The sequence below is a fragment of the Phasianus colchicus genome, chromosome 16 (genome assembly GCF_987193195.1).
Source record: "Phasianus colchicus chromosome 16, bPhaCol1.hap1.1, whole genome shotgun sequence".
In the NCBI taxonomy this organism is placed as follows: Eukaryota; Metazoa; Chordata; class Aves; order Galliformes; family Phasianidae; genus Phasianus; species Phasianus colchicus.
Genome location: NC_143451.1, coordinates 2,323,286 through 2,348,168, shown reverse-complemented (window position 1 = coordinate 2,348,168; position 24,883 = coordinate 2,323,286). Strand labels below are relative to the sequence as shown.

Below are 24,883 nucleotides of genomic sequence, written 5' to 3'. Positions count from 1 at the left end.
CATGCATATCCTGCACGACTAGAAAAGTCACCTCACCTTATCAGCAATATGACAACTATTTATCAGTGGTGCTCACAAATAAAAAAAAAAAAAAAAGGAGAATCTTTTTCTTTCTCCCATGTTTTTGCAAGTGACGTTGTGACATCTGTGGATGGAAACACTAGATCAGTGCACTGTTGTTATTCCTGTATTAACTGCCTTTTAAGGAATTTAATATTGTGCTTACTGTTGGAAAAGGAACAGAAGCTTCTGGCAGCTTCTGCAGGCACATGAAAAAAGTAGGACCGTACCCAGTGATTTCACCCTCTTTCTTTTTCTCTTGTTTGCTTTCATGCACACACACACAGAATATATATTTTATCATTTCTGCAGCACAGAAGGATAAAACATGAAATACGACCAAGTAGGAGTAAGAAATTTAGACAGGTGTCAACAGATTTAAGCTGAATGTTAAGACTGCTTTGCAGGCACCTCGTTTTGCATCTTCCATCACGTTTAAACGTGAGTTAAAGAACACACACAGCACGGTGTAACAGCAAGGGAAAGGCTTTACAGATTCAGGAATATCCAGCTTGTAGCATCCGTCCGCTAAAGAAATTCAAGAGTAACTGAATCAATTCTCACACTCTTTGCAGGTTTTGTTCTGGTCATTGGATTGGTGACTTTCTACCGCATCGGACCGTACACCAACCTCTCATGGTCCTGTTACCTGAACATTGGAGCCTGTCTTTTGGCCACACTGGCAGCTGCCATCCTCATATGGAACATCCTCCACAGGCGCGAGGACTGCATGGCGCCGCGGGTCATTGTCATCAGCCGCACCCTGACCGCGCGGTTTCGCCGGGGCCTGGAAAACGACTACGTGGAGTCACCGTGCTGAATGCAGGGACTTGAAAGGGGAAAGATCTCCAGGGAGATCTGCGTCGGTGTTTTATATAAATATATGCTATAATTTAAAAGTAAGGGTTGAAGGACATCACAAAGCTCACTCTCGTGGGCAGAGGCCCTCAGTTATTATTTGGATGGGCTCCATCTATATACATATGTATAAAACATATAATTTTATATATTTTATATTGCCATCTTCCTCTACTGTACAGTGCAGAATATTGGGCTGTCAGAATCCTGACAGCATCACAGCTATGTGTCAGCAGGTGCAGACAGATCCCATGAGACTACAGAAGAGAGACAACCTAACATTTACTGCCTGGATAAAGTTGTCTTGCTCCCTTAGTAACATCGAAAACTTTGGGAGGCCAGTGATGACCAGCTTTCCTTTGCAGTTAACAGGCAGTCTGAGAAAGCAGAAAACTCACTGTAGAGTAAGTGATGATTTTTAACAGCTGTTAAGATTTCATGGCTTTTTAGTCTTCCATCCCCATCCCATTCATCCATTTCAAGGAACTCCTCATTAACTGCAACACCTACTCTTTTCAAGCCACATCATAAAGCAAGAACTACAAGTCTAATAGTTCTAATTGGTAAGGGAATGCAGAAGAATTCAGCTGCATTTTCTCCAGATACTACTTTTTTCACCCTAGGAGAGAGCTTCAGGTTTATCCTATATGTAAATAGACGCCATTAAAAACGAAAAGGGCATGCCACTAGAACAGGCCTTACATGGTGCTGAAATTCTCCTGCAGTATTACACTGTGGGCAGAACTACAGAAGGTGATTACCTGGATTCTCTCATAATCATAGATACTACTGATTTGCTTCACAGGAAATTATTAGTAATAATTGATATTTCAGGCCACATAGGTTTCTTCCTGGCTTGCTTTAACATTTGCCAGGCAATTTCCACATTAGAGTGCTATGTTAGGACATCCAGCTCTGCCCAGCAATGCTCGGAGGCACCTAATGGAATATTGGAGACAGTACCTGCTACTCCAGCACATAAACTGGAGAATAAGACAAACACAGACTTTGCCATGAGATAAAGCATCTGTCCGTTAACTTCATATGGTAATGAAATGAAAATTAGTACCTTCAGAACTAGGCACGATGCCTGTTAGCCTCACAAGGACTCACAAGGCACGTGCATGCAGCCTTCAGGAAGAAAAAACAACAGGTCAAAAACTGTAATGCCAAAATACTTCAGACACGAGGATAGCTGCAATGACACATGTTTAGGAGTTGTCAACAGAGGCTGCTCTGAGCACTTACTGGCAGATCTGAAGGACCGAGCTGTGAATATGAGCTGTGAATGTCACAGACTGCATAACACTGTTGTGTTGCTCCCAGCCGATACACTGCTCCTCTTTACTATTATTTTCACCATATTTTGCCACACTTAAAACGTGATCATCAAGCTGGCTCTTGAATTCTGTTCTCAAACTCAGTTCTGATGCAATAAGAAACTCAACCCCAACTGCTACTCTGCATCATGTTCATAGTCAGCAACCCTTCGCAGAGACTGATGCTCCAGAACAATTGTATTGTTCTAGACTATCAGGATAGAATACCTTAATGCTGACAAAGAGTTTCTTCTAACAGTAGGTTTGTAAAAACCAACTAAATTTTGTATTCACTCGCCTGCATTACTTCCTGGAAAAGCTCTACCTTTCCTAGAAGCAACATGCTATGATTCATTGCAGGGATTTTTAAAAATTAAACTATTTGAATATTTAAAAGACATTATATTATTTCTTCTAATATTGCAATATCCGTATTATAATAATGTACATTTAAATTTAAAAATCAGCTATGTGGTCAGTAAATTTGTAATACTTGGTATGACTGTGATTACTTTAGATGTATAAATAAAATTATGAATGTTCACTCTCCTCTGGTGATAACGCAGAATTTGTGCCAGGCACAGGGGAAGGTTACTCATTTTCTCCCAGTTAGTGATCAAAATCTGCAGTTCACAATGCCTTGTGGACAAAGAATAAGCAGAGTTTACGTTGGAAGTCAGTAAAATAAAGATTTCATCTTTCTGAGAATGAAAGGGAAAATGAAATAAAAGCAGTAAGTGAAATTAAGAGGATCAGAATGTCATGTCAACTTTCATTGAAAATATACTCTACTCATAAGGAAATGCATACAGATACACGTTGTACCTTTTTATCAGCTTGATGGATTTGAACGCCTCGTCCATGTCCCCAGCAGTCAGATAGAAGCTGAAGTTCAGCATGGCATCCCGGGTAGCCTTATCACAGTCTCCTAATCCAATGAAATCTCTCATGGGTCGTCTGGAAGCCATCTGCAAGACCTTTGAGCCTGACTCCGCTTGTCCTTTCCCAGTTTCCCCTGGCTAAAACGAGCACATTATCATTTAGATATCAAGGAGGATGAAGCTTACTCCTTTCATGTCCAAATGTTAAATTTCCACTGCAGTCCCAAGATTTCTATTCCTACAAAACCACAACCAATCATGACAACAGCCACAATGCTTCTGATCTTCCTAGAAAATACCCCAGAATATGAAATGTCACAGGCAAGGTTATATGTCGTGACTCAGAATGAACAATCACAATACTTCAGGATAGACAGTGCAGGGATTTTTAGGATGCCACCCAGAAGAGGCAGCCGTGATCCTAACAGCTGCTATTACAGCCTTAGCTGTTATTTCAAGTCTCCAGACTTCTGAAGGTTTCAGACAAATTTCTCTGGGGTTTGTTTCTTCTGAAAAATGAATCTGCTATTCTGGAAGTTAACAATATAGAACTAGTTTGTTTATTCTTGCCTTCATGTGAAGCTTATAAATACTAAACCTCAGATTCAAGATGTTCTGCATACAATACGTAGTTCTGGAGCCTCTAAACCTTCAGTAATACCCTCACTGGTCACTGAAAACCACCCCAAAGGAATTTAACCACTGTTCAGACAAAGAATAAGAATCAAGTCAATCACCAATATCATATTATCTGTCTAGAGTGTAATACGACAATTTTCATAATCCAGTAACATCCGAGTCATGAACAACACCAAATTTCACATATACCCCATACCAGCCTTAGAGTAGAGAAAAGTATTAAGAGTTGCAGAAGCTGCTGCAATATAGTACTTTAAATACACTATTTTAAAAATTATTAGGTACAGTAAAAGATAAAAGCACAGATTGGTTTGACTACAGTTTGAGGAATTTGTGGAACCAGGAAAGATATTACAATAAGAAGGAACTGTGGAGTGAAACTCAGTCAAGACAGACTTCTTCATAAAACCACAACTGGCTTTGGTGGGAAGGGTCCTCCCAGCCCCCCCAGCCCTGCCATGGGCTGTGCCTCCCAGCTCAGCTGCCCTGTGACCATTGGCACCTCCAGGGATGGGCACCCACAGCTCTGCGCAGCAGTGCCAGTGCCTCACCATCCTCTGAGTGAAGGATTTCCTCCTAATATCTAACCTAAAACCTCTCTTTTAGTTTAAAACTGTTAACTGTTCCCCCTTGTCCTACCATTATCAGACTATCACCATCAGCTGTTGCATCAACTGGATTTGTTGTATTTAAAGCAGATTACCCATGTAGTAAAACACGGTTCCAAAATGAACTAGTACATAACAATTAATTTAGTCACAAAGATGCATGTAATCCTTCTGAAGGAAGGAAATGCAAACAAGAGAAAAGCAGACAATGAAGCAGAGCTGAATATTACAGTTACAGATACTTACAGGTTTATAGACAAAGTCCCTCCAAAAAATTAACTAATGGCAGCAATAATCCACACAGATGGGGAGAGAGAAAAACAAGAGATGCAGTATCAAAGTAAAATAGCACAGGTCATGATGAGGGAAGTGTTAACAGAGTGGAAAATGCAGCAAATCTTTGACGTTTCAAACTGATGGGAAAGGGAAAGTAAGAGAGCAGCTCTAACAGCTAAATATATTTAAAGTGGAAAAATATCTAGGTAAAATTCTCCTTGTTTAAATTAACCCAGTTTCTTAACTTAGACTCATAATCACACTAGTGTGTCATTCAGAAGAAAATCGTGGGATTAGAAGACACATTAAGTTCCCAAAATGCCTTGGCAGAATAAACAAAATAGGTTCCCCTACAAGAAGGCTGCAGGAGATTTCATTATAATCATAGATCTTAACTAAGATACTCATATCAGAGCTTAACTAGAAAACCAATCTGTAGAGAATAGGCTTAACTTTCTCCAGTACACATGGCATTAAGATAGAGACAATTTTGTCTTCATAGCTGAGTTTCCAAGATGTTACAGCATGCAATTCTAGTGTTTGCAGCAAGCATGCAGTGTTAGTGCAAAGTGAGCATTCTCACTCCTTGCTGTTCTGTGGGAAGTCAGCTCCATTCCAACAGGAAGCGGGCTGCTGCTGCTGCTGAAGCTAGCAGGAACTGTCTGCTGTTATGGGATATGCAAGCCTGACACAAACCTCAAATGCAAAAGAATGGTGCCTACATAACAATGGGGTTTTGTTGTTTTTGAACACCTCCTTAGTTGCAATGCCTGGTAACTACTCCTGTGTCTGCACATCACATCCAGATCACAATACTCAGGAAGAATATTAACTTCATGTCACTGCTACAGCTGCCATCGGATTTGCCCTACTTATTGCAGGCTCAGTTTGGTTTCATTTGAATCCTACAGAATGAAAATTTTGAACCTATAGGAGGGGAAGGAATTGTGAAAGATGCCCTCACCTTTTTTGCAAAGTAAAAATGTGGTACATCAATACCCAGAAGAACCTCATACGACGAAGGCAGTGGGAAGCTGTCCTGAAGCAAAAGGCCATGTTCTTCAGTACTGAAGAATGATACAACCCAAACATCCAGCTGGAAAAGAAAGTCGAGAATTGTTTTGTTTTTATGATGCAATATCCTTCTCTCGTTTTGTTTTTATTTTCCATATTCAGTTGGCAAAACCTTCACTCAAAAATAATGACATCCATTCACCCACACCTGCTGGAAAGAGCAGAGCCACGCACTTCCTCCCTGTAGCGAGCTGCCAGAGATTCACTCTGCATTTCAGGCTGTTCCTACTGCAAAGGGCCCTCGACCTCTGCATCTCAGGAACTAACTTCATCAGTCATAAAAAGAGAAGCCCCAGGCTACAGACTGATGTTCTACAGGTCTGTCAGATACTCTCGTTTCCAGCATTTTTTAAACACAACAATATTTCTGGTCCAGTTTCAGCAGTTCACTGCTTTGAGTTCCCAGGGAATACACCAACCATTTAAACATAGTTTGTGTAATGGCTGCTTTATCAAGTCAAAATACAAGCATTTATTTTCAATTGAAGTTTATCAGACTTCTCATTTCTTAAACAGTAACCACAGCAAAAACTTCCATGGAATAAGGGCCAAAAATCCAGTTGCACTCCTTTCTTTTTCAACTTTATGTAGAAACATTTTTGCTTCTTTACATAAGGAATATTAGGTTGAAGTGTTCTTTTCTTTTGCTGGAAGACCCTAGCAAGGTATTTTGAGCCATCCCTATTCCATTCTTCACAATACCACTTTCTGTTGACCTTTCCAGAACCTTTTTTACAGTCAGTTCAGCCAGCAAAAGAAACAAAGCTTTCCATCTCTAAATGGAAAAGATTTAACTGAAATTATGCACAAATCAGAACACTAATTGAACATGGACTTTATAAATTAAAGGCATATTTAGGAAGACATTGTTTTCTACAGAGAAATTTTTAAGGGCCACTACAAGCAGGTTAGCAGGTTAAGCAGGGAACAGTTGTCGAACTGATGAAAGCTCTTTCTTAGACTGTTTCTGATCAATAAAAGCTTTCAGTTTTTCTACAAGATAATGCAAACAACCACTTCTACAAGTTAAAAAAAGTACAATGATTTACTGCTTGGATAGGGAAAACATCACATAGAGCAAAGAGAAACAAAACCAACCATACCGTGCTCTCAGTCTGGTTGTTCTTCTGACCTGGGGACCGTACACCTGTTTCAGGAATTGTTTCACATACAAAAAGTCTGGGTTCACTGCAGTCCCAGAAATGGCAAACAGGGATGTGATTGTGCAGCTCTGGATACTCCACAACAGACCTATCAAAACCAAGGAACACAGAATCACAGAATCACTGAGGTTGGAGAAGACCTCCAAGATCATCATCCACTGTAGATTATTTTCTGACGAGTTTACTTAATTTTAATTTTGATTTCAGGATGCTCTAACATGAAGCACTGATAAATGAATCGCTCACGCAGACACTACTATTCACAAGTCAGTGAAGCTGTAATACTAGTTTGTAGTGGCCTCTTATGGGCTGCACAAGACACTACACTTGAAAACAACTTTCATTACTCACATTTGCCTAACTGACAAAATTTGCAATGGGTTGTTCACTTTATTTTGCAGCACTGAAAATCACACCATAATTTTTTTTGCCCATAACACCTAGTTTTGGAAAAGGACTAAATCACCTTCTATTTTAAGGCTGTTATTTCTTCAGAAAACTTCATTAAGAAAAATCACTGTAAAAACAAATCGAAATTTCTACCCTCATGTTCCACTGTATTAGAAAACCCAGTTGACTGCATTTTGTCTCATTGCTACAAGGATTTCTAATGTGCTGTGGTGTTTTCACACTGATAGGTAGCTCAGCTCCATGTACCACTCTCTACTTCTTCCTTCTCAAAAGGCTAGGGGGGAAGAACGAAGAAAAAAGCTCACGTATTGAAAAAAAAGATAGAGAGATCACTCACCTGTTACCACCATTGGGAAAAGGCTCAGCATAAAGGAGATTAATGTAGTTTATTGCCCACTAATAGCAGCTTAGAGCAGGAAAGCAAAATCAAACTAAAAATACCTTCCATCTTCATCCACCCTCTTCCACCTCCTTCCCTTAAGGTTTGCAGTCAGTCCATAATGCTTTGTTTCATTTCTGCTGCTCCTTCCTCCTTGCTCTCTTACTCCACTCCAGCATGAGGTCCCTCCCTGGGATGCTGTCCTTCCCAGACTGATCCTATGTGGGCTTCCTTTGGCAAGGAACACCCTTCACTCAGCTGCATGTTGTCCGAAGAACCATCACCCCTCCTCATTATTTTAAGCTTGCTTTACATAGTTTTGTTTGATACTCCCTAGTTAATGGATTGGGAGAGTCAGGGATGCAGGTTGATTGGCTGCCAATGCACCTGTTTAGTCAGACTAAATTTGTGAGTGCCAAACTGGTCTCTATCATCTTTTATAGGTCCTAGAGAATGAGAGAGGTGCCTGAAGACTGGAGAATATCCAGTGTCACTCCAGTCTTCAAAAAGGGCAAGGAGGAGGATCTGGGAAATTACAGGCCAGTCAGCCTCACCTTCTTCCCTGGAAAGGTGATGAAGCATCTTGTTCTGGATGACATCTCCAAGCAGTTAGAAAAAAAGATGGTTATCAGGAGTAGACGACATGATTTCACCAAGGGGAAATCATGCTTGACCAATCTGGTAGCCTTCCATGTTGTCATCACTGGCTGGATAGAAGAAGGGAGAGCGGTGGATTTTGCATACCTTGACTTCAGCAAAGTGTGTGACAGTCTCCACAACACCCTTATAATGAAGGTTAGGAAATGTGGGACAGATGAGTGGACTGATGGGTAGATAAATAGGTGAACTGGCAGAGCTCAGAGGGCTGTGATCAGTGGCACAGAGTATAGATGGAGGCCTGTAACCAGTGGTGCTCCCCAGGGGTTGGTGCTGTGTCCAGTCTTGTTCAATATCTTCATAAACAGCTTGGATGAAGGGATAGAATCCATCCTCAGAACATTTGCTGATGATACAAAGCTGGGAGGAGTGGCTGACACACCACCGAGACCTGGATGAGGCCACATCTGGAATACTGCATCCAGTTTCACATTCCTCAGGTCAGAAAAGACAGGGATCTCCTAGAGAGAGTCCAGTGGAGGGTGACAAAGATGATTAGGGGCACGGAGCATCTTCTGTACAAAGAAAGGCTGAGATACCTGGGACTCTTCAGTCTGGAGAAGTCTTAGGGGGGGATCTCATCACTTTATAAATATTTAAAGCGCAGAAGTCAAGTCAATGGGGCAAGACCCTTTTCAGTGGTGTGCAGCAATGGAAGAAGTGTCAATGGACAAAACTGGAACACAAAGTTCCATACAAACACAAGGAAGACCCTTTTTTACAGTGAGAGTAACAGAGCCCTGGAAGAAACGGCGAAGAGAGGCTGTGGAGTCTCCTTCACTGGAGATATTCAAGACCTATCTGGATACTTTCCTGTGTAACCTACTGTAAGAATCTTGCTTTAGTAGGGGAACTGGATTTGATAATCTTCAGAGGTCCCTTCCCACACCTACAAATCTGTGATTCTTGAGAAAACAATTAAAATGGTATAATCTCCTACACAGAGTAATGCCAGTATCAAGATGTTGCTCACCTTCACAGGGCAGATTATCTTAAAGTCTCAAGTAATAATGCTGAGAATTGTTACTTACCTGTCAGTACAATGCCCAGAAGAAAGCTTATCTTTACCAATCCCTTGTTCAGCTTTGAAATCAAAGAGTGTAACTTTGTCCATTTCAACATCATAGAAACAGATCTTGGAATCAGTACTCCCATTGGCCTACAAGAAGGCAAAAAATATTGCTGAAGCACACAGTTAAAGAAAAAGGCTGAGAGTCTGGATAGTATGTTTATCTCATCTGATTCATATTCTTACAGTTTCGTGTACTTGTAATCATACAAGAACATTCTTTGGAAGGAGTATCAGAAAATTACTTGCTGTTCTTCTATTCCAGCAAGTTTGCTTTGGATTCCTTTGAAATGCTTCAGAACAGCTTCTGTGCTGATTACTGCTTTCATTGCTGTGCTCTTCTCAGCAAAAGTACAAAACCTTAACACAGCTTAACTTAAGCATTTAGCTACATGCTTGGATGTGGACTTTGCAGTCCCAAAACAGTACACAGAAGCTGAAGGTTTATTTCTGTGAAGTTAATCTTGCATCTTTAGTAATCATCTTGACCTGTACACCAGTCTATTAACTGGTATTGAGGCCACAGGGTGCTAAATGAAGTTTTGCCTCACCTTGCTAACAAGGATGCTGACTTTACTGCCGTTAGCGTTGCACTTGATAGATGCAATGTTTCCAAGGCCAGGAAACAGCTCAGAGAAATTCTTGCTATTGCAGTGCACTTTTGCCTCTCTGTGAAATGGAACAGACTCAAGTCATGTAGTGGCAAGCATGTGACAATAGCTGTTGGCCAAAACATTTTTCAAATTAAAAAATAAAAAACCTTCTAAACAACACCAACAAATTATTTCTACCTCCCAGGACCATTGCCCCAGACTCTTGCTTCTCCTGCTATGACCTGCCTTTCTTTTGGAAGTTAAGGAAGGAAAGGCTCATTCCTCAACGAATTAGCAAGAACGAGCTTCCATGCTTCTCCAGGAATCCAAAAAGAGCATCCTACCAGAGTTTTAAATTCAGAGAACTGCATTTTGCTGTGTAAGTTGAACAGTACTGTAATGATGAATATAGCCTTTCACTGAAGTTCAGCGTATGGAAAAAACACTCTGGAACAAAAGTAAAGAAAAATCACTGGGGAGTGGGGGTTGCATTTATGTCATACCAGTTGCTTTCCAACTGTACAGAAGTTCCAAAGACTGTCCCATCTCTAAAGAATCTCATCACTTCTACAGATACAAACCCAGTAATTATTCAGCAAAGAGGACAAACCTCGTCAATCCAAAGAATGGGACAGAAAGAAGTGACAATAACTCAGACCCATAATATGATTCCATACAAGAAATTTTGATTCTGTAAAAATGACATTCTTCCTGTTACATGTTTGGACCTCTCATTTATTTTAAGTCAACAGTATTAGCTTTAATACTGCTATGAATATAGCTATGCTGTCATCATTTGAGAAGGGGTATCAGGGATATTATCATTATTATCACTGACAATTTAACACAGTAGAGAGGAGCTCAGCTAGTTGCTTTCACTAGCAACAATCATAACCAATCTAATGCTTGTTCTGATTACAGTCTGCCCAAAACCAACACCTTCAAATTGTGTCCTATGTAGTACGTAGGCAACCTCAGTCTAGCAGTTCTCTGGTCACAGTACATGAGAACACAGATTATTTTACTCTTAAAGGTAATTTGGAAAAACCTCATCATTAGCAAATAATTTTTTGAGTTGAACACTGTGTCAGGCACATCTTTCACATGGCCATAGCAGTTTATCAGAATGGGAACACAGTATAAGTTGAACAAAATTAAATAAACCTCTCACTTAACCTAAGCAGGAGAAAGAACAGCACCCACAATTCACTTTTTTCATGGATTCATTGGATCCAAGTTCATTGATTTATTAGAAGCTGTGTCTTTTTGTCAGCTTTTCTGAGACTGTCAGCAGAAATGATCATGGAATCATAGAGCTGGAAGGGGCCTCTGAAGGCCATCTAGTCCAACTCCCTGCAATGCACAGGGACACCACAGCTGAATCAGGTTGCTCAGGGCCTGATCCAGCCCAGCCTTGAACGTCTCCAGGGACGGGGCATCCACCACATCATGGGGCAACCTGCTTCCGTGCCTCACCACCCTCACTGTGAAACACTTTCTCCTTTTATCCAACCTAAGTCTCCCCTCTTTGAGCTTGAAACCATTTCCCCTTGTTCTCTCACCACAGACCCTGCTAAAGTGTCTGTCCCCTTCTTTCTTTAGGTCCCCTTCTTTCTTTAGCTCCCCTTTAGATATTGATGGCCCCTCTCAGGTCACCTTGCAGCCTTCTCTTCTCCAGGCTGGACATCTCCCATAAGTTCTCCGTCCTCTTTAAGTTACTACATTATTTGTTCCGTGACTTTCCCAATCATTCTATGATTCTGCTCTTCCCTTGCTTCAGAAATGCCATCAGTTCATACAGACTCATTGTCTTGAGATTCAAAGAGATTACTGCTTTTCAAAGGATTTAAGTCAGCTAAAGATTTCCCACCCCCCACACACAAAATGAACAGATTGTTTTTGAAGGCTTGTTAATACCTGCGAGAGAGATCAAAGAGTTTAAAGTGAGCCAAATCAGTTCCCACAGCCAGGAAGTTTCCACAGACATCCAAGAGGCACGGATTCCCCTCTGCTTCAGAAAACACCAGAAGCTGTTTAACTGTTCCCTGAGAAGAAAGGAATAACACTAGGTATGAACATTCGAGTTTAACTAGGAGGGATTTTATTTTGTCCCTAAGCCAGCCAATGAATCTCTGTATTAGATAAATCACCATCAGCAAAATGAGAGGAACTACTCTTTACATAGACTTCAAAAGGTCTCATGGTCTGCTTCAAGTTGAAAACTAGATGTGTAGTCTCCAAAAGAGTTCAAATTTTTCTTCTGTAAAAACTGGCCCTTTGATAATACAACTTTTTTCATTAAAGAAGGATGCATGAATACAGCTCCCTAAATGTTCATTAATATGAAGCTGGAAAAATAAATAATACATATATATAAATGAAATCATTCCTTATCTGACAAAGCCTACCTTTTCTTGAATATTAAATAAAATTTTACATCAGAACTATAGGGATTATGTCTCTCCCTTTGGTTATGGTTGACAAGGATAAGCCACAAGCTTTAAGCAACACTCTACAGGGAACAAACAATATACAGGGGGTATTTTCATCCACTCAAAATAGATTCTGTTTTCTATTAGTAATATGTATTCATATGCTAGCAATTTAGATCCTCATAAGCAGTCCTTAAAGAATTCTGCTTTCTACTATAGATACTGATTACTGTTAGCTGAAGTGTAGTAGCTGTTAAATGTGACACACTAAAGAACTCAAAATGTAAAAGAACCCAACTGGTTTTTCCTGTGACAAGCGTACAGTTAACAGGTTTACAGAACCTCCTTTTAAACTGCAACATCAGTCTCTGAAAACCAGTGAGGTGTATTCCTTGCTCTGTGTTTTCATCAGCTCTTACCTGCCAGGTCCGGACTTGGACCCGATGCGGCTCAACTGTGTACAGATTTTCTCCATGCACTGACAGAACTGGAGAGTCACAAAGAAAAGAGCCTGGAACAATCACAATAAAACCATCATTACAATAAGCAGATGGCTGGGACTTCTGTGTGTGTGTTTTGGTGTTTTAAAAAGACTTAAAAGGAAATGACTACTTCCACCTTGCACCAACTGCATTTTACAGCCCATGACTCCTACTGGTTCCCAAACTCCTCGGTGGTCTGGTCTTCCTCCAGTCTGACACTACAGTGAAAGCTGGGACTCCTTCTGTGAACAGGCTTTTTGTACATTCTGCCCATGAAAACAAGTGAGAGAGGATGGGGAAGGTGCTGACATGGGTAATGACAAAGAAAACAAGTAGTGCAGTATGAAGTTCTGTCAAGGGAATTCGCACGTTCCTTCACTGAAAAGAGGAACATCTGTCAGAAAAGAGTGGTTTTTAAATAGTTTCATTGTTGGGAACTTGGTTATTAAAATACAAAGCCTGAACATCCCTTGAGACTTTGGATAGAATTAATGAAATTTTGCATATCCTGTTTCTCAAGGAATGAATATTCAGGGAGAATTCATCACAGAATAAACTAATTTACCTTACCCAGCTGTACATACAGCAGTGTATGAAACAGCTTTTCCTGAGAGCTGACACTAGAACCCACTCCTTCCCCATTCCTGTGCAAGTGCTATGCAAACATGACTTGCAGATGACACCAGGCTGTATTGTGCACTCACACACAGGAGGGAAGGGATGCATCCAGAGGGACCTGGACAAGCTTTCGAGGTGGGCATGTGCAAACATCACAAAGTTCAACAAGGCCGAGTGGAAGGTCCTGCAACTGGGTCAGGGCAATGCCAAGCACAAAAACAGACTGGGGAGAGAATGGGCTGAGAGCAGGCCTGAGGAGAAGAACTTGGGGGTGTGAGCAGGCCAAGGCATTTTAATCAAAGACCTTATTTGTAACTCATACAAGAATAGCAGCATATTCTGAGGTCAATTAACATGGTATATCCCAGCACGTTTATTGAATAAAGCACAGATCTAGGAGCCGGTATTTGACTTCTGGTTCTGCTGATGACTTGTGTAACTACTGACCCACAGTTTTATAATATAACCTTTCTGTCCTACAGTGTGGGGATATGAAGTCTAATTAGTATTCATAAGTGAAAAATATTATTATAATGACAGTTAATATGAATGAAGAGAACGTAACTTTCCATTCATTTTGGTCCAAAGAAGGGCAGTGAGGCTCGTGAAGGGCTTGGAGAATGTGCTTTACAAGGAGAGACTGAAGGAACTGGGGCTGTTTAGTCTGGGGAAGAAGAGGCTGAGGGGAGACCTTACTGCTCTCTTTCAATATCTGAGAGGTGCTAACAGCAGAGCAGGGTTGGTCTCTTCTCACTGGTGACAGAATGAGGGGAAATGGCCTCAAGTTGTGCCAGGGGAGGTTTAGGTTGGATATCAGGAAGAACTTCTTTACAAAAAGGGTTGTTAATCACTGGAATGGGCTGCCCAGGGAGGTGGTTCAGTCACCATCCCTGGATGCATTTAAAAATCGTTTGGATGTGGTGCTCAGGGACATGGTTTAGGGGTGGGTTGTTAGCGTTAGGGTAGGATGGTTGGGTTGTGGTTGGACTTGATGATTTTTAAGATCTTTTCCAACCTGAGTGATTCTATGATTCTATGGTTCAATGATTCAGGAACACAAACACTTCAAGTCTGAACAATTAGCTCATTGCTGTTCTCCAAATCCTACCTGCATTTCTTAAGGTATCTTCTGAGCACTCAAAGACAGTAACTTGCTTCCCATTCCAGAACACTACAGCATCCTAAAAAAAAAAATTAAAAAAATGCACTCAGTTTCATCTGGACTCGTGCAGTAATTTATGCAGAAACACTGAGATTTTTCACACGATTGCCACCTTTTACCAGTTGCCCTGTAAGTTAGGTTGGAAGGATTTGCAACTGAAAAAAACTGAAGTCAGTACCCAGAGAACTCCCAAGTCAGTGCACCACGTGAAAACCAACACAATATGATCACTATAAGAATACTTCTATTATACAAATGGAATAGTAAAGAATTATATTAAGGACTTGGAAAGTCCGGTCTCTGTACTCCTAGCTAGGCAAACAATTGAGCAAATATCCAAAAAGATCAACGTGACCTTAGTAGCGAAGACTCCATTCACAGTCATATCAACATGAAGATTGTGTGTGGTTCCTGTGCTGAAGAAGGTCACATTAAACAGGCTGGGAGACACCTGCACAGCAGCCACTTGCTGATTATAGTGACATGACATGGCCTGCTCACTGAGGATGATCACAGAGCTGATGCTGTTCACTGCCAGGAGGTTTTTTCGGGAGCCCCACTGCATATGGGAGCAAGAAAAGAAAGCACAGTGAGTAATTCCTTCTAAGACCTCAACAGTCACAACAACATCTCAAGAGAGATGAGAAGGGCTAGGATGGAATAAACACGTGTCTGTATGTACATGTACTCAAGCACACATACATGGCACAAAGTCCAACTATAACCAACAACTAGGAATTATGAGATGAAAATATTATACTTGTTACCCAGCTGCTCAGACACAGTATAAGTAAAGGAACTGGTTTTTGTATTAAAATCATTTTTCTTCTTAAGATATTATTATACCACCGTATATGTGAGAGAATCACACTTAAAGGGGTTAAAAACACTTTGATTTGTTGCACATGCAGTATCTTATTTGATTACCTCATTCTTTCCTGCAGTTTTGATGGCAGTGAAAGCAGTTCACATTCCTCAACAAACTGCTATGTCACACACTAAGTGATCCAAGAAAACACAGGGATTCTTCAAGGAAAAGGAGGAAGTTCCAGCTAACTTTTTAAGTGAGTGTTATGAAGATGTATCTTTCCCATCCTATCTTAGGATTGAAAATAGTGCTTGTACAGAGCAGAGCAATTCTAAAATTCAAGTTACACTTCAAAAATTCACAGAACAATAAGATGTGCTTCTGAGATTGTCTGCAAGGACAGACTTTAACACACAGCTGATTAATTATTTCTGTGTCAAGGAGGAAGTAATACACCTTTTTTCAATCTGTCTTTCCATATTCACAGTTAAACAAAAGCATCTGACACTGACCATGTTTATTCCTGTCACAGGACAATTCTTGCCAGAAAGCACTGGGGCAACCAGTTGACTATCCAAGAGCTCTTCTTCCTTAAGACGTTAGTGAGAGTTGGTCTGTTGTAATGTTTACAGTCTGGAACCTATAACCACATGCACAGTGCAGGACAGTGGTGCTCTGCCTGAACTCCAACACAATTGATAACACTCCCTGATAAGCAAGTTACACCATTCATTGCACATAGAAGCTGTCTTCATGGCTGGGCCAGGGCACACACAAAGGCTGGTGGTCAGGGGAGGAGGCTCCTGTGTTAGTAGTTGGTTTTTGTGTTTTGTGGTTGGTTGTTGTTTTGTTCATTTGTTTTAAACCTACTAGAGACAGATTAGCAAACCAACACTTTCTGACAAAAGCAGACAAAACATCATTTTATATGTAAAAGTATAGTGTGTCCTTCTGGGGGGTACCTCTTTTCACGTGCAAAATATTCAGATGGAAATATATATTTGTTATTTAGCTACCAGTGAAAGCAAACTTTACACTGAGACAGTGACGACAAAAAAAAAAACAAACAACCTATCTAGAAATAGTTTGAATTAGATTTTTTTTGCTTGCTATGTTAGTACATTTAAATAAACTTTGGATATTAGGAAAAGGTTTTTCAACAGAGGGTGGGTGCCAACTGAGGGCATGGAACAGGCTCTCCAGAACACAGCCCCACACTGCTCTCAGACACAGAGTTGAGGTCTGGCTGTTGCTGTGCCAGAGGTCGGATTGAGGGTCCCTGGGATCCCCTCCAACTCAGGATATTCTACAGTTCTATGAAATGTGACATTTCTGCCAATCTGTCTTCTCCAGAAAATAATTTCAGGGTGTTGAATCCAAAAAGATAATCCGTGAGAAATATGAAGGAGAGATGTTTGGATTTAAGGATGCTGCGACTCCCACTTCTCCCAGGCAGAGAGATCTACAAGGGCTGCTCCAAAAGCAGTGCCTCCTATTTGACTGATTGATGTCAGAGGTAGGGATGGCAGTAGAGATTGAACCTTTCCACTCATATTCCATTATATTTTGTTGCCATGTGACAGATGGCAGCAGAGGGGCAGTCTGACAACATGATGTCTGACATGGAAGTACATATGAAGCAAATGTGCCATTGAACTTCATGAGGGAAAAAATGACAGCCACTGACATTTGACACTTGCTGAACATTTAAGGAGACCAAAGAGTGGATGTGAGCACGGTGAGGTGGTGGATGATGCATTTCAGCAGTGGTGACAGTGGGGGGTGCAGATTTCTGGAAGCCCAACATGCAGCTCTTGTTCATTGCTGGCAAAAATGCAAAGTTAATAGTGGTGACTACACTGAAAAATAGTGCTTTGTAGCTGAGAATAGACTCTATCAAAAGTATTACAGTACTCTTTGTATCTGTTGTATCTTTGTATCTGTTGTGAAAACAAATAGGAGCAACCCACATATTTGCATTTCGGTGTATATTGCTGGGCATTCCATCCCTGTCTGCAACACAACAGCTACATGCAGTTAATACTGCAGCTCATTTCAGTTTTGAAAGTTGTTTTATTCAAGGGCTTTCCTCCTTCAGGACGCTGACTGGTCTCTTTGGCAGAGTGTGCATCTGTAGATTAGCAGTCATAGTTGTCAATTTCACAAAGATGGTATAATCAGCTGATGTTCCTGAAGTCTTAATAAAATGCAGGAATGCTCTTTCTTTCCTTACCTTTATCTGAGTGATATTTCCTTCAAGTTCTGTAGATGCATGGAGTTTCCACTTCTCCTTGCCCTCCAAAGCCCCTGTGCTCTGACTGGATACTGACACATTTCTCCACATTGCCACTCTCCCTTTGTTAGTACCAGCTGCTAGGAGACCTGCCATTCACAGACATTTCAGACACATCTTATCTTATTCTTATCTTATCACGCTTCAGAAAAACAAACAGAACACAAAGTAGTAGGCAGCCTGGCTCTGCTTCTGAGGCACTGGGAAGCCTTATTCTAGCATAGTTTGTTTCTTTGCCCCCCTGCAAATCAGCATTATAGCCCTGTACTGGAGAACCTTTCAGGAAAAAAAATGGAAAAAGTTCTTTTTGAGAATCAATGGCTGTTTTCCAAGCTACCAGATGAAGTTATCTTTTAAATACATCAGACAATGATTTCATTTTAACCATTTACTATTAAATAACTATTTTTGTAGTACAGATAGACAAGTCGTCATTAAAACCACTCTGGTAGGCCCAATCTATGCCTACATTAGCAAACAAGGCAACAGATAGGAATGACTCTGTAGAGAAACCCATTGTAAGGACCCAACATTCACACTATGCATTTGTTAAGTTCTGCTTTGCATTAAGTTCTCACGTAGGCTTGTTGAGTGTCCATAGCACATTGGAACACGCCAGGTGTGCTCCAGGAACACATTCACTGGTTCAGCCTCAAAGGGAATCCAGCCATTGTGCTCAGAGACAACTTCACAATGGGAGAAAAAGTGCTGAATGATCTCACAGCCCCTTTGGGAGGGCACTCCTAAGATATACCAAACCAATTCTACAAGATATGCTACTACTGAAATGCCCTGTAACAAGAATCTACTAAAATGACTACAGAGTACTGAAGGCTGACAATTTGAAAAGGGTTTGGAATCAGAGATCACAGCTGCCCTATTATTCCTCACCTTTAGCACTGCAGTAAGAAACACAGTTCATACACTCCCCAGCCTCAAAGCCAAATTGCACATCTGGGGAGAGCACATAGTTCTCACCTCGGTCCAAATCCCAGAACCTAAAGGTGCACAAAACAAGAGTTAACAATGCTTCTCCTTCCAGCTGTCTTGCTAAACTGTCAAGAGGACTTGTACATGGCACTAATCTGCTATTTCCTTAATCATAGAACTAGATTGGAAGAGATTTCAAAGGTGATCTCGTTCCAACCCTCCTGACACAGCCAGAGTTGGCCAACCAGTAGGTCAGGCTGCCCAAGGCCCCATCCAGACAGGTCTAGAGCACCTTCAGGGATGGGGCATCCACAACCTCTTTGGGCAGCCTGTTCCAGCACCTTACAACCCTGTCAGCAATAACACACAGATACTTATTTTTTAAAGTGAAATTGCCAGCAGCTGCTTCTGAAATGAGAACTTCTTAATCTCCTCCGTTTTCCTGTGACTTTTCAGTACGCAGGATATTTTGTGAAAGGAGTCAGAAGCAAACACAGTTTTAAGAAAAACAAAAAAATTGAGGCATAGCTGCAGGATTCTCCCCCCTCATTTGTGGCTCCAGTATTCTCTATCTCAAACAGTAGCCCTTCAGACTGCTGATATATTCTCAAGAACCAAACATTGTCAAATTTCTTCTTGCTCAATACTTGATCTTTATCACATTGTCACAACATTAACAGATTTTCCCTGGCAGCAGCAGGCAGAGACTCAAACAAGTGAACCACAGATGTTAATGGAATTCTCTTCTTCCTCTCCTCACCCCTCAGATTCAGAGGAAGTAAGTACAGTAAGTCATAGTAAAGGTAGAAGGAAAAAAAAAATGTAGTACTTTAAAAAGACTCAAGAAGAAATACTTTAAAACTACATAACATTACAAGATAGCAACATGGCAAAGTAACATATTGTTTAATGAACTACGGAAAGAAATCACTATAATACTTGTGTTACATTGCAGTAAAAGAGAAGTCCTGAGAAACAAGCACTTTTGCCTGTTGTTATTGCTATAATTATCATAAGAATTGGACAGTAAAGATGGAAAGAACAGCAAAGTTGCTTTTTCATGCCAATAAAGAGAAAAAAAAAAACCAAAAACCCAAAAAACTCAAGAGACTAGAAATTGCTAGATCAGATTTCTTACGTGCAGCAAGAACAGCTTAAAAACAGGATTCTTACCTGAGTACTGTCTCACCCATTGCTGTAGCAATAAGGCTATGGTCTATTAAAATGATGTCTGCAGAATTACCAGTTTTCCCACTCAACTTCACCTGTTAACAAAAGTGAATACAGGAAATGGCAGAAGGTAGAATCAACACGCTGAATGTCTAAGCATCTGAATTGTCCAGTATGAGCCCAGAGTTCAAATGTAAACCCTGACCTGTGTGATAATTCATAGAGACAAAGGAATGACCACCATTAAACTTATCAAGTATCAGATGTATAAATTCACAAAAAAAAGTTTTGCAGTCAGGCAAGTAGGTAAGGAACAGTGCTTCTTCCTGTATTGGATCTCTTGGGATTTGGTAAGTATTGTGTTAACTGCAAAATCACAGAATCATAGAATGGTTGAAAAGGACCATAATGATCATCTAGCTTCAACCCCCTGCTATGTGCAGGGTCACCAACCAGCAGACCAGGCTGCCCAGAGCCACATCCAGCCTGGCCTTGAATGCCTGCAGGGATGGGGCATCCACCAATTAATAAAAAGCTGGCACTCCCGTGACATAGAAGTGCCCACTCTTTTCTGATCTTAGATGAAGAAAATCAGAAAAAAAAATACGAAGGCCCTTCCTCACCCTCGAAGCAGTGTGCCCCAACAGTACAGCATTTTATCTGCACGTTGGGTCAAGATGGCTGTACCTACTGGAAGAGGTCAGTTTGGTTTTCAGTCCTACACAGATAGCAGTGTAGTGACACAAAAGTACTTCTGTGACTTGGGAGTTTCTGTTTAAAGTCTTCTGGGACTTCTGCTGCTGCAGAGGACACTATCACAAAGTGAGAACAAAGCCATCTTTCAGATTTACAGAAAAAGAGCATCACAACAAGGAGGGTACTGCTCCTGCTAATCTGAAATAGGCAACTGAGCAACTGATGGTGATGAAGATGAGGAAATATAACCTGTAACTATTTCTCCATGAAATGTTTTAACAAACATTTGATTGCACCAAAATTACATATAGATTTTAAGAGTATCACCTTTTAATTCAGTAAGACAAATTAAGGAGTAAAAAAAAAACTAACATAGGATCACAATGAAAGAAACTAAGACAAAACACAAGAGCAGGACGAAAACCATCTTTCCAATTTCAGTAGCACACTTCTATTTTACCTTTAAATGCACGTATATTTGGTCTCCAAGATACTAACAGAGAAGAAAAGCTGATTCATTTCTGAGTGAAGGAAACAATAATTAAAAAAATCCTAAGAGGAGATTAAATATTGCAACTCTACTTTGTTGTCTGACTCTCACCTTCATGAGCTCCTTGGCATCTCCCTCGAGAGTAATTGTATGCAAGGACAACAGCAGGTTCTCTGTTATAACAACTAAAGCATCTTTTTTCTCCATGAACAGAAGCTTCTGTACAAGGTTGTCAGCTGACAATATGTGGCTTGTCTTTCCTTTCTCATTTGTGTAGTGCACACAACCTGTAGTACACATAAACAAGTTACACAGCTCTTGGTTAACAACTCTTGTAGCCATAAAAATTGAATTTGCTCCTTGTTACTTCAATAAAATAGTTCTCGAGTGCTAGAAGAAAAACAACCACAACTGTTGTCTCACAGTTTGTCTCTGGATGCGGACAATTACAAGAGCTGACTGTAGCAATAAACCAAAATTATTCATTCTTGCTCATCTAGAAAATCCAGAAGCAAACCTTTAAGTGGCATCACAAATATTGTTCAATTAAAAAAACACTTTCTGCATATGTGTACAGGTATGCAAAGGCCAAATGATGGCTTCTAAAATCTTCAGTAGTCATACTTTGTGAAAGAACCTAAGAATTAATACATTTACAGCAAAGTTTAGATTACAGAAGCCTGAGCATATGGAATTCCTCGTTGTTCAAAAACATCCCAGCACACACTGTGAGCAGTTTTTCTACACGAGTTCCACAAAATAAATACTAGGTAGGGTAAAAAAAAGTTCCAAACTCCTGTCCCACCTGTGATCATACTGCTAAATTTTCTACCTGCAATAAACACTGAAGTTTTCTTGTTAAAACAGTTCTCCAACGCAGTACTTCTTATCACACAGAGAAAGGTTTATTGCAGTCATTCTTTGTAATAGTCTGTCACCTACAGAATCTGGAAGTAGTTCACAAACAGCATTGTTCACACCACATTTGCAAGACAAGGGAACAGATCCCTGCAGCTACAAATAAAAGTCCACCAGCAGAAAGATCAGGATGCCTTACAGTGTCCATGTTATGTCCCAATACCTGTGCCAGTCATCTCAAATGCTTTGCACTGAAGATTTTTTGTGGTCGTGAGAGGATTACAATGCAACCTTTTAAAACTGCTAGCAATCAGGCATCCTTTCTTTAGATCAGTATCTTGTGTCACGTATTGTCTGAATTATTTTTTTTAACAGCATTTTGAGTGCAGCAATAGATCTAAGCTCATACTTAAAACAGATGTTTACCATCTTTTGAGGAGCTCCACTGTTCGTTCCAGTTTAGCTTTAAATGATGCTGCTCTCCTGGCTTTAGTCAAGTCTATTCTGAGATCTTTTACAATTGCATTAACAATGTTTAAAGCATTAAAAATTTTAAAGCAATAATTTAATTTGTTTTTATTAGAATAAGTTCGTGATGAAAAATCACAACTGTAGTTCACATTTAAACGCTATGAAAATGTTCACTCATTCTGACAGCCCACCATCTAAAATAAGAACCGAGTCCAAACTGCATCAACCTCTGCAATGAGAAAGCTCAGAAAAGAAACCACCAGTGCCATATGGTAGTAAATTAAAGTTTAGCAGGAGGCCCAAGAAACAAAGAGAATTAGAGTACACTCTCTTGCAGGACTCCGAGTCTGTCTCTAGATGGGGATGTGTACCAACAGATGCTCATTTTTAAAGCAGCTCCTAACAGGCACACAGCCAGAGATTTTCATCTTCCACGTTTGCATTAAAAAAAAAAAAAGGTGCCCTGCAACCCTTTTAAATTTGAACGGTTCATATTTAGTAAAGTAGCTAACACCTCACAAATGCAATTAAGGCAGAGCTGCTGCTGTGCAAGGTAAACATACCTCCAGACAATGAAGCAACTGTAAGTAAGTTAGCCGTGCTGGTGTTAATTATGGGGTCTAATTCCACTACCACAATGAATGCAAACACTGAATCATGCTGTAATTGAGCTGTAGAGCCAGCTAACTTCAATAGTTTCTGAAGTAGTCAGCACTAGAATGGAAAGGATTATGTATTCATTACAATGGTTGCCTCACACTCTAGTTCTAGATCCAAGAGATAACAGGTAAGCAGGAGACAAAAGGCATCACTAGGATGGAAAAAAGCTAGTTGGTAATTGTAGCAGAAATGCTAAGACACACCTGAACCGGTGATTCAGTGCCTGGTGGGAAGGCAGAGCCAACCCAGGGGAGTCAGGTGCATGCAATACATTTGAGTGACCAGGAGGGGTGAAGCCACAATCCATCCCTTCCCAGCCCTCATTTGAGGGTTGGCAGCAGAGACAAAGATATCTCATTGGAGATCCCTGCTTACCAGAGGCCTTACAAAGGTTAGCAGTTTTTCTCCCTTTGTTTCTGTGTCCGCAGCTGCTGCATTTGGGCTTGTTCTCATTTGCTGTAGCCTAGGATTGTGCCACTCCTTATTATTGCTGTACTTTCCATCACATTACAGCATTACATTTGGTGAGCCAGATACTTATTTAGGATGGATTATCTAAAAAAACATTTTGCATTGGATAGTCACTGGGACCACTAGTACACCAAAAAAGGATCTCCTAGGGAAAACTCTGAGATTCCTGGGTTCCCCATGGCTAATTTCTGCACAAATTATTGAACAATGGGGACCTATAAGGGCCAATGTTCCCATTATTAAATCCCCTTCAAAAATGGCTGACTTCCTGAAAGAATTAGAACAAAATCTTTTGATAACTGAGGAAAGAGCAGTAGCAGCATCTGCTGTGGCATGGCCACTGCTTCTCACTATTAACGCGTATCATTCCTTGGAGGAGGAATTAGAAGATGGGGAAAAAAAGCTTTTTAAAGCCCATATTAGACAACTGGAAAAGAAAATTACATCTTTGACAGGGCAAACTGCCCCAACTTTAAATAGAATTTCCTCTTTGAAATTAAGACCTATGTCATTAGAAGGAGAAAAAGACTTGGATCCTTGGATCCCTGTTGAATCCAAGAACAAAAAGCAAGCCAAGCAGACTAAAATCCAACTAGAAGATCCGGGAACCTCAGATCCTCTAGAAATAAGACCAGTAATAACTCAAAAGACAAAGAAACTCCAGGACAGACCAGCAGGGTTGGCACCTGGAGAGTAGCCCCTGCCCACACCACACTACAAGTAACACCGTGCCCATGTGCAGCTGCTGAACTTAGGGACTTGTTGCAACAATTTAAGCAAAGACCCCAAGAAAGCATCCCAGCTTGGCTTTTGAGATCATGAGATATGGGGGCTAAAAGTGTGGTAATTAATGGGACTGAGATTTCCAAACTTGCATCTATTACCACACATCCGGCTCTCAGACAGAGGCTGTATGCAACAGGAATACATCATGAAGAAAACTATTCCTTAATCCAGTGGATAATGGCAGCATGTAGAATTACGTGGCCAAACAAAAGTGATGTACTGAGAAATGCTGGTTTATGGACCTCAGGGGAAGAACTCCAAAATTATATGAGAGAACTAGGGATGAAGGAGGTCATTCATGATAACACATTCGAAAGTCCTAACCTGATTAAATTCTCAGCAGGGATGAGGGACCTCATACTACAACAAGCCCCTTCCCACCAGTATGGCACACTGATGTCCATTCTGAACCCTTTAGTGGCCTCAGAGGCCATCATCCAACAAGCCATCCAATTTCTGGCTGATCTAGGGGAGACAGAGTGCTTTCAGAAGAAGCAAAATATCCAAACATTAGAAGGGGCCAAGGTCCACTATGCAACTAAAACCAGGTAACCCACTCCCTCAGCAGG

General features: G+C 40.7%; 2 protein-coding genes across 5 annotated transcripts in view; one reads left to right on the top strand and one right to left on the bottom strand.

Annotated features, from left to right (window-relative positions):
• The window catches only part of TMEM204 (transmembrane protein 204), a 29,122-nt gene extending 26,336 nt beyond the window's left edge, over positions 1-2,786 (top strand). The window contains exon 3 of the mRNA XM_031595405.2: positions 636-2,786. Coding sequence (XP_031451265.1) covers positions 636-880 — 245 coding nt within the window. The 3' untranslated portion in view covers positions 881-2,786. The remainder of the gene's footprint in view (positions 1-635) is intronic.
• The window catches only part of IFT140 (intraflagellar transport 140), an 81,735-nt gene that overhangs the window by 43,915 nt on the left and 12,937 nt on the right, over positions 1-24,883 (bottom strand). For all 4 annotated transcript variants that reach the window (XM_031595401.2, XM_090151726.1, XM_090151727.1 and 1 more), the window contains 13 exons: positions 21,180-21,355; positions 19,886-19,977; positions 18,674-18,780; positions 17,723-17,871; positions 15,037-15,240; positions 14,628-14,700; positions 12,839-12,930; positions 11,905-12,032; positions 9,946-10,063; positions 9,357-9,484; positions 6,819-6,966; positions 5,606-5,737; positions 3,063-3,256 (listed from right to left, as the gene is read on the bottom strand). In XM_031595401.2, coding sequence (XP_031451261.2) covers positions 3,063-3,256; positions 5,606-5,737; positions 6,819-6,966; positions 9,357-9,484; positions 9,946-10,063; positions 11,905-12,032; positions 12,839-12,930; positions 14,628-14,700; positions 15,037-15,240; positions 17,723-17,871; positions 18,674-18,780; positions 19,886-19,977; positions 21,180-21,355 — 1,741 coding nt within the window. The remainder of the gene's footprint in view (positions 1-3,062; positions 3,257-5,605; positions 5,738-6,818; positions 6,967-9,356; positions 9,485-9,945; positions 10,064-11,904; positions 12,033-12,838; positions 12,931-14,627; positions 14,701-15,036; positions 15,241-17,722; positions 17,872-18,673; positions 18,781-19,885; positions 19,978-21,179; positions 21,356-24,883) is intronic.